General features: G+C 46.2%; 1 protein-coding gene across 1 annotated transcript in view; it reads right to left on the bottom strand.

Moving 5' to 3' along the window:
- Positions 1–278: 278 nt before the first annotated feature.
- LOC139330608 (uncharacterized protein C1orf21 homolog) overlaps positions 279–10517 on the bottom strand; it is a 28033-nt gene continuing 17794 nt past the window's right edge. The window contains exons 3-6 of the mRNA XM_070961611.1: positions 7007–7092; positions 5540–5607; positions 3372–3432; positions 279–1925 (exon numbers count right to left, since the gene is read on the bottom strand). Coding sequence (XP_070817712.1) covers positions 1881–1925; positions 3372–3432; positions 5540–5607; positions 7007–7092 — 260 coding nt within the window. The 3' untranslated portion in view covers positions 279–1880. The remainder of the gene's footprint in view (positions 1926–3371; positions 3433–5539; positions 5608–7006; positions 7093–10517) is intronic.

Below are 10517 nucleotides of genomic sequence, written 5' to 3'. Positions count from 1 at the left end.
TCTTTAATTATGGGCGAAATGCAACTTGGTTTCCAGGAACAGACTGCCTACCAGACCGCAGTATTGACATCCTGCCAGCAGGTGGCAGAAAGAGGGCTTGCTGCTCTGACTGAATCTGCTGTGACTGCATGGCTTTGGGCAGCATGACCACAGGAAAATGGACTGACTTCACACTCCTCAGCACACTGGCAGCATCATGGCACTCAGTTACTCAGCACACAGCAGCACACATGCGCACACGCACACACACACACACACACAGTGAAATGGCAAACAGATTAAGAGCTTCTTCGGTTTTTATTTTTAATAGAAAAAAAGTATTCAAAATAATACAACAGGAAGTATCCAGTAAAGATGACAACAAAAGATGTGATCAGGTCTGTGTCTACATGGCAACCACGCATCCTCCTCTTGAGCTCAGCCCGGTTTGCTGCTTCAGTGTCTGAGTGTGTACTGATGAGTGTGTGTGTGTGTGTGTGTGTGTGTGTGTGTGTGTGTGTGTGTGTGTGTGTGTGTGTGTGTGTGTGTGGGAACACTGAACCAAAGCAGAAATAGAGCTTTACAGAAAACCTCTGATTGATGCACATGACAGTCTGCTGGTGAAATGAAAGGGATACAATAATGTGTGTGTTTGGTGGTTTATATGTACATGTGGAGGGTGTGTTGGGATGAGAGTGTGTGTGTGTGTGTTACCTTATGTACAATAAAAGACTCCATGTATGTGTGCGTCGGCTAGGGTCTGCAGTGTGATGGTGTATGAAGGAGCACGGATCGGGTTGAGACACAGATGCTCTGAGCTAACGCAGCTTCAGTCTGCCAGCTGCGGCGATGATGATGAGGATGAAACTGATGATCGATGATGGTACACAAGCGTAAAAACAAACTGAAAAGAAGAACAACAGAAAAGGGAACAAAATAACTGAACGAGTGTTGGAACAGAATAAAAAAAAAAAAAGGTCCTTGACTTCAGAAGGCAGGAGAAGTTTAGAGTTTTGTAAATCACCAGCTCGCTCCTTACTCTCTTATTAAAATATCACAAATTTCTCTCTCTTCTCCACCTTCCCTCACCCGCCCTCACCCATTCCCTCAGTCCCTCGCGGCCCAGGCCGGCCTGGCTGTAGGTAGGCAGGCCAAAAAGTTCAGTGTGCATCCTGGTAGCGTTACGTAACTCCTCTGCCTTCACCATCGTTTCCTCCCCGGGCTTCCTTTCTTCTTCACTTGTGTCTCAGTCCTCCACACGCAACCACCAAGACATTTGTCCTTGCCGGGCCTCCGTATTTGGTAGTTCCTTTTGTCCAATCGCAGGGGTTAAATTTTCAGGACATGCAGACAGACAGGGATGGACAGACGGAGGGATGAGGAGCTGCTTGAGGAAATTACTGTTTGACCCGGCTGTGGCGAGTCCTTCTCTCCGTTCATGGCGACATGTGCCCATCGGTCGTCACGTCCTCCTCCATCTCTCCCTCCCTTCATCTGTCTGGCCCATCATCGCTCCGCCACCTCCATCTGTCTGCCCAGGGGCCCTGAAGGGGTGAGGCGCTAAGAGAGGAGGGCTGTAGTCTCTGAGGAAAGTGTTCTTTATCCCATTCTCTCCCTCTCTCTTTCTCACATGTATCCCCAACTCTTTCACTTTTGATTAAAATACTATCTTTGCCATACGTTCAAAAACACACACATGCTCACACCAACACATACAGTGTCCCATCACATTGACGCCCCGTTGGTAAAACATAGATTCAACACTCTCAGGCACGCACGCACACACACACACACACACATGCATTCACGCACGCACGCACACACACACACACACACACACACACACACACACACACACACTGTGAGGCTCTCTGTGAGGGTGAATCTTGGGGGCCTCTCTGCTATGTCCCATCTTCCTCCTCCCCCTCCGAACAGTAGTCTCGCCCCTGCAAAGAAAAGCATTAGAGGGAATATGAGACGTGCAGTTTTCATGTAGTCTAATTTGTTCCAGTTAAGTGTGCTCAGCAGTAACCTTTACTGACTAATAACTTTAAATGACTCTGAAGCGTCTGCACGCAGCAAAAAAAAAAAGGCCCACGCACCTGTTACTCCAGTCACGTTTAACCAAACCCTCGACTATTTGCAGGTACTGGCATAGAAAATACTGGATGGGGCTGTAAAGTGCTGACAGGTGGGCAGTTATGCTGCTTCGTATCGTGCATCATGATGAGGAGCTAACTCGACTGCCTTCCTTTACTCTCCAGAGCCTAACAGCTTGTCAATGCCACACTCTGTGTTTCTTTAAGGCTTTAAAACACAGACTGCCTCAGTCGTACAAATCAATGGTGGGAAGTAACAAAGTGCATTTACAGCAGTACGGCGCCTAAGCACTACTTTGAGGTACTTGGTGGCTCTATTTCAAATTAAAATGAAAATATTTCCACTTGTTTTTCATGAAGAATTTTGTAGACCAAATAGATAATATTGCAATATTTCCATATTTGCAGTCTTCCAAACTGGGTGTCCATGGCACTGTTCCCTGACAAAATGCAGAATTCAGTTACAGCGAATGCATTTCCTACTCGTGCACCTTCACATTAAAAGCATTTAACTGGAGAACTTTATTGTGAAGTACATAGGAAATGCCATTGTCAGACAGCGTTGTACTTACAGCTATCTTAACAGTCACTGTCAGTATTTTTTGGGACAGCAGATCAGTTTGAAATATTGCAGGGAGTAAGGGAATAGATGAAGAGCAGCAGGCTGCACACCTCCAACTTCTCAGCAAACTTCTCTCAGTTTGACTGCGCCCTGCTGTCTGCAGGTTCATGCCATGTGCAGCATAAGATCCGACGTTTTTGCTGCCCCCACTGTAGCGTTTGCCGTCACTACCAGTTTAACTACAAGTGTCCCCAAATCAACCAGGACTGAAATCTTAAGCATTATCCTGATAATAATCAGCTAAGCTACATTCGAATCGCAGCTCTTTTCCACACTGTGATACTGCTGCATTTACTCAGGTCACAGAACGTGAACACTTCTCCCACCACGCCCCACACTGCCAGAGTTGACAAATGAAGTGCATCATGCTAAAGCTGAATCCAGCCGTTGCTCACTGTCAGTTCACTTTGCAGCCTCATCTATAGTCAAAAACAACTGGCGTAATTCAAGTGGCAGACTAAGAGGAGTAAGTGCTCATCACTGCAGCGCTGACCTGTTCCTCCCCCTCACGCATGTGGAGCGTTGAGCTCCTAAGCACAATGACAACGTGCACTAATGGATGTTGCTGTACAGCCTGTCTCTTTAAATGTTAAGACCCAGCTGTTTCTTTAAATGCTCTCAGACCCACTCTGTGCCCCTCAAACACACATAACATAGGCCCCCCCTCTCACCTTCTCAATCTTCTCATCCAGCATCCTGAAAAATTCCTGCTGGCTCTCTGACGTGTGAATACTGAGAGAGAGAGAGAGGGAGGGAGGGAGGGGGAGAGAGAAGGAGGGGGAGAGGAAGTTGGAGGTTGGAGATGAGGAGGAGAGGGGAGGCAACAAATACATCATGAGAATTTTCCATTACACCCCCCACACAGCACAAACACACCAGCACACGCACACACAATCCTCACTGCAGTGTGAGAAATCTGGTTGCAAGGCTATGGAGGAGTCTGAATCATTATTTTCTAAAGTATTAATCCAGTCGCTCATCCAGAGGCGAAATGCTGCGCAGCCACCAACAAGCAATACGCATATGAAGAAAATAAATACACAAAGTCTACGGAGGCTGAGGTTTGCCAAGAGGCAGCATTACAAAAGCCAGACACAAAATGTCACTTCACACGTCATAATATTGACATACGGGTCCTAATTCACAGTTAATAGACGGTGGAAATAACAGACGTAACAGTTTATGAAAGGGTCAGTTCAGCCAAACTGCAGCACGTCACAAGTAGAGCAAATTGATCAGCTTTCACTGAATTCCTTTCTATGGAAGTAACACTCCCACAGTGAGCTGGCAAAACAATCTCAACACCACATGCGTTAGTAGCCATCCTGATGCTTTCAATTACACCGTTTGCACAGTTGTCATGGAACCGTAAATGTTAAAATTTCCATTTTTCGGAGCATTTGAAGGGCGTCTCGTCCGGCTTGATGGTTGAAGTTCATTCTCAGCCCTGGAAAGCTGTTCACGGTGAGGTTTGTGGATCTGTAGTAACCATAAGACTGTTTGCAGAGAGACATACTGCTGTTGAAAACTTTAAATGCTGCGAGCTCCACAAACTCAATACACTTAACCTCCATTGTCTGGGATGATTTACGCACTCGCTGCGCAGAAAGCTCGACATAGCCAGGATGGCTTTGCATTAGCTGGCTTGTCAGAGACAATAAGTATCACAAAGCCGGTTATCAACTTCTCAACGTCTCAGGCTCTGTGCCTGTTCACGTAAAAAGGGGCCCTTTGGTGCAACGTTTGACTTTACACAAAATGGACCAATCGCATGCCGCCTACTCCAGTCAAGAGGAAAAGGTTGTTAGGATGGAGAGCTATGAGGAAAATAAAAAAATATTGCAGCAAAATGCAAGTGTTGCTACGAAATGTGCAAATTAGGCAAGAGAGGAATGAACGGAGAAAACTGCTAATTGTGTAAATGCCATATATTTATTTTACCTCCCACTTATATATAATGCAACAAGTGCGCATGGTAGAGCTCTTAATCAAACTTGATTCAGCATATTTAAACATTATACTCAAGTATTGCATTTACAGCTGACACTGTCCCCTAACGAACGAAGAAATCACGTCAATTTTAGGCCAAATCGCAGTGAAATTAATTCTATTGATTGATTATCTGTGATAAGTAGTAATAGACTGATCAATTTTCTAATCAATGTTCTATTAGCTGCAGTACCAGCAGTGTAAAACAGACTGGGCAGACCAAGCATTGAAACATGATGCACAGGGGTCTACAGTCGCTGTGTCTTCAGAGTTTAAAGGGTTAATATTAACTGAAGAAAACAGAAAAAAATGATTTTCTGCATCACCAACTGCATGCATGCAGGTTCCCGTGGCAAAAAAAACACAATGCAGTACAAACAGTTTGTGCTGCTTCATTCAGTGACGTTACAAACGTACAGCTCAGCAGGTTCAGATATCGAACATATTTTCTCAGCTGAGAATCTCCATCGCTCACAGAGATGATCGACAGGAGAGGAATTACTCAAAGGATGGCTGTTTTTATAGCTGATTTAAATGACAAACTCCCAATATAACGTCCTCCGGAGCAGGTTAGGTGGGAAGGTGATCTGGCCTCACCTTCTTGACATTGAAACCTCTGATTTTAGGCTCAACACACCTGCTAACACTTTAATCTCACTTCATAGTTCAGTTAAATGCCAAACTATCGGTGTGGCTAGCACTGGAGTCAAGTGAGAATAATTTGGGTGAACTGACCCTTAAACAATATCTGTGATAATTTGTGAAGTTAGCAGAATTATCCATGTATAGATCATTTATTCTTATACAACATGCACCATTTACAGTAAACAGACGGCGGCCGGCCACTTACTTCGACTTGATGTTTGCTGCAGTGACCTCTTTCTGCGGTTTGCCCCTGTACTGCACATTACTCTTCTCCTGAAAGACACACACACACACAAACATAATTAGTCTTCATTATCAGCTGATAAAACATGCAAAAAACACACAACTCATGTCAGCAAACAGCCACGCGGCAGCATCAAGCCTGCATTATCAAATCACGTCCTCACCCAGCTGGCACCGCGCATCGAGCACAGATATGATGTGTGTGCGTCTAAATAAAACTGTTGCATCAACTCTAACGAAGGCTGCTCCGCGTGCACGACTTCACCTCCATGTTTTTTCCGGCTTTGTTGCTACGGTAAAATGCTGCAGCAGTTCAGCCAAAAACACTGGAACCTGCTTCTTTCACCACTCGCTGTGTGTGAATTCCTCTATGACAGGAGGCACCTACATTACTGACAAGTGGCAGGAAACAAATACTGGTCTGACCACATGTAGTGGCTGCTTAACCGTGTAAAAAGGCGGTTTGGGTCTTCCAACATCACAAACCTCCCTTTTTGAAACAACAGCCTTTTAATCCATTCGCGCAGCTTCTCTGCGACAGAAAATCGTGCCAAACATTTGCAGAAAAAGAAGTCGAGCTGCGTGTTTGTGGTATCGCAGAGATATCAGGGAAAACCAAATCTGCTGACACCTTTCAGCAGAGCAGAAACCAGGCAGCGTTTTATCTGATTTCTGCGTGTAAAATCTCGGCTTTTCTTGCTGTTGTGGCTTTGAGTTTCAGAGGATAAGAGGTGCTTCCCCCCTCGTGGTTGTGGACTGTGATAAGGCCGGTGTTTGAGCTGCAGTGATGTAAATTAGAGGTAGTGTGAGAACACTTCTGCTTCTTAATCAGGATTTACAGTTACGCTGGTTATTGTTTCAATGCTTGCAAGGACGCCGGGCAGGCTGACTTCATTTGCTGAATAAGCGAACGGGCTCTCACTTCACACTACCACACTTTTCAGCCATTCATTGTGTTGAGAAGGATGTGAATAAGTACATAAACTGGAGGGGAAATGTGCACGAGGGGTTGGACGGTGAGGCTGTCTGGCAAGTTATTAAGCCCAAAAACACGACTTCTTCAATGGAAATATCGCATTTGCTGCCACTGTTTAACACCACAGGTTGTGCAGGAGGGAGTCAAACCGACCAAGCGATCAGCCCCCACATTCCACACACGCCGGCATGTTGTTTCGACCTGCGTGTGAGGCACCTCTTTGTGTGGTTTTTGCACGTGTGCGAGAGACAGCAAGTGTGTATGCGCGAGGCTGACGGAGCTGCCTTCGGACACAAACACGAGCCTGTTCGCTTGAGCTGATAAACTGTCAGGAAAAGGTCTGAGTCTGTGTGTGGATGACGGGCTGTCAGTGGATGGGTTGGTGTGTGTGTGTGTGTGTGTGTGTGTGTGTGTGTGTGTGTGTGTGTGTGTGTGTGTGTGTGTGTGTCTCACCAGGTTCTCCTGGTTGCGTGCATTCACCCGGTTTTCATCCCCTCTCATGTACTTCACCTCCTCCACTCCCTTCATCTTGTATTCATCTGAGGGGAGAGTGGTTCGGAGAGAGAGAGAGAGAGAGAGAGAGAGAGAGAGAGAGAGAGAGAGAGAGGGAGGCATGATTAAAGGAGGAGAGAGAGAGGCAGGAGGGAAATAAACAACAACAAGAAGAAACACTGAGCAGACTCCTTTCATTCGTCCTGGTCGATCTGGCCTTCACCGTACTCTCACTGCATTATGTCACCATTACCAATGACCGTGCCATCGATTTCAGTCATAATTCGTCCAAGTTAATCCGATAACCACCACCTGATACAGTGTTTTAGAGAGTGGACGTGACAGCCGAGGTGTAAGTAGGAGGACACTGGCCGTCTCCTTTCCATTTTAGCTACAGGAAACTCATCTGAGGAAAGAGAAAGCAAAAAAAAAAAAAAAGAGAGACAGAGACGGCGAGAGGGGATGCGAGTGTATGAGAAGTAAGAGAGGAGACAGAAGAGACAAGAGGGAGGGAAAAAAAAGGGAACAGATAAGAGGGAGAAAGCTGGAGGGGATTAAAGATCAGCTGAACTGCTTCTAGGCTACATGGACAGCTCAGACAGCTGAGACGGTTAAGACGAGCTCAGCGGCGAGAACCTGCGCGGCTCCGACGCCACGCCCGGCTGTGTACGCCACAGCTAAAGGTGAAGACCGAGGCAATAAAGCCGCTGTGTTGAATTAACAGGTCCCGCTGATTTCAATACATTAAACCAGTGACATTTAACCAGAAAATCCACGTCAGTCTGCCACAGTCCAGTCTGAACTGGTTATACTGGATTTATCAGGACACACACATCTGAAGAGATTATCTGTTCCATTTATATTTCTAAAAGTGATTCTGAAAATTGCTTGAGATGTAGATTTAAGATCATAAAGTCTGTGTAAAGTCATTCATTTTGAGATACTGCAGTGAGATTTGGAGCCTCTTTGCATTTTGCAGCGTGCCACCAGGGTGACACTGGAGGGACATTTGCTTTACTGCATTTACGTCCCCTAACGATTTACCAAATGAATCTTCAGCTGAATTCATAATCAACGAATCTCTCAAGCAAAAATGCCAAAATGTCACTTACTCCAGCTTTTCACCTGAGTATCTGAAGCTTCTTGTTGTCTTATGTGACTGCAAACTAGATGTGTGAACTGAATCTTTGTTCATAATATGGTGCAAAAGATTCACATGCAGAAGCTGGACATCAAGATAAAATAGTAGGAAGGTCACTGTGGAGTAAATAGAGAGAGATTTTAGACACAGCCTGATTGTTTAAGCATTAAAAAAAGACCCAAAACAGGAAGTAGAAAAACCCCAGCGGTGCTCATGTGTACCACACAATAGACAATAACATCACAATAAATCCAACAGTGACATAAGATGACATAAAGCCTAAAAACTCGACATGCAGCACCTTTACATAAGACCCAGCCCCACCTGACCTTGAGCGCAACAATACAAGCACGCCGGCATTTCTGCAGACTACCTGGACTCACTGATAACGCAGCCAAGACCCTGATACACACATACGAACACAAACACGCACCCCCCGCTCTGGGGTTTATCTGCTGCACTCTTTGTATTTTGCCCTCGCTCTTTCAGCAGCAGCCTGTTTATCCATGTGTCTGACGGCTTCACTGCCCCCCTGCTCACACTCCACCTCGCACCTGGATCACCTGTGTGTTGGAGTGTGTGTGTTTACTTCCGTGCGCGCGCGATCACCTGTGTTTTTACATCCGACACGTGCGTCACCGAAATCATTTAGAAGAAAGAGGGAGAGAAGAGGAGGGAGGGAAGCAGGCAGGTTTGAGAGGAAGGGAAGAAACAAATGCCGACTACCTTTGCTGCTGTTCTGTTTGTCTCGGGAATGTAAGCTAGTCGCAGCGAGGCGGCTCCTGTCTGAACATGCCCACACACACACACACACACACACATGGTTTCATAACACTACACGGGCTTACCAAACTAAGATCTGCTCTGTAAACATGCAGCACATACGGTGTTGCAGCAGGAAGCAGAATAAAGAGCCATTTCCTCTCATATTACAGGGGGCCGTCCACATGAATTTCAAGCCATATAATCTGCACCTTAAGGTGGATACAGATGAATAGGAAGGGGTAAACTTAGCTGCCGCTGCTGCTGCTGGCTGTGCAAATAATCCGCGTGGACGTTTTCAAGCAGCAGCTGAGAGAAATGTCATTTTATAATTTGGGGGAGCTGCAGCCTGACGGGTTAAACAGGCCGAACGCTCCGCTGCTGTTACGGGATAGCTTAATGTGACGGGTATAGATAGATCAAAGTGACCCAGCTTACACCAATCAAGACTCATCACATCACAGAATTTGCTTCATTTTAGATAGGAGCGGAAAAAAACTGGTCATGCCGTGTGAGTCATGTGTGTGTGTGTGTGTGTGTGCGGCTGTCATTGTCACAAGAAATGACAAGGGTTTTTCGTCACGCCGAAGTCGGGCTCGCTTTGGGAGAGAGGGAGGGCAACCGTCAGGGAGGGAGAGAAGAAGATGAAAGGGAAGGACTATTTTGAGAAGCCGTGATTTTGTGATGCGGACATCTTTCTCATCTCTTGATTAGAGACCGGCGCTCTGCGCTGACCTTAAGGTAGCAAGAGTCGCGCGCGCAAGTGTGTGTGCGTGCGCGTGCACGAAGTGTGTTTCTATTTCAGATAACGCTTCGCCTTTGAATCATCGCCTTTGTCATTTTATGCAAGTGTGGCGTTTGTATGGGTGTGAGTCACTGAAATAGCCATCTTTGAGCGTGTGTGTGTGTATTCCTGTGTGTATTTCTGTGTGTGCCCGCCTGTCCTGTGGCTATGTCACTCCGTCCTTCCTGCCGCGTGTCCTCCCTCTCGGCCGCTCTGGCTCCAGGCCATCCCCGGCCCGGCCGTGACATTTACACCTGAACACAGAGTCTCATCTCTAACTCTGACACACGAACGCACGCACGCGCCCGTGCACATCAAGGGGGCCTCAGTTTAGAAATACTGAGATACTGCGCTTAATATTCTGAACAGAAATAAACGTCTGTGCCTTTGGTTGAGGGGATAAAATGATGAGAAGCAGGAACAGACTGATCAGAAGAGACATTTTGAGGTATTCGGCCTGTTACTGTGGTGCCAACTGAGACTGAAATTAAACTATTCAATACCGTGTGTGACCCCGGGGAGCTCCTCAGTAACCTCCACACGACTTCAAACAACAAGCGGCTGCTGTAACAACATGTGATACATCATCAAATAATCAGATTCATTGAGAATCTGACATCTGGTTCCGACTGGAGGAGTATTCGTTCAGGTCTCTCCCCGTCAGACTCTTTTTTTAGGCCCATAGCAATAAAAATGATAGATTATGTACATACCCTGTATAAACAGACGCCGGCCTCCACTGGCCATGCAGCAGCAGTTGCTCATTAGCCTAATGTCGCTGAGAT

The sequence above is a fragment of the Chaetodon trifascialis genome, chromosome 4, assembly GCF_039877785.1.
Source record: "Chaetodon trifascialis isolate fChaTrf1 chromosome 4, fChaTrf1.hap1, whole genome shotgun sequence".
Taxonomy (NCBI): domain Eukaryota; kingdom Metazoa; phylum Chordata; class Actinopteri; order Chaetodontiformes; family Chaetodontidae; genus Chaetodon; species Chaetodon trifascialis.
This window is presented reverse-complemented; position numbering and strand designations above follow the sequence as displayed.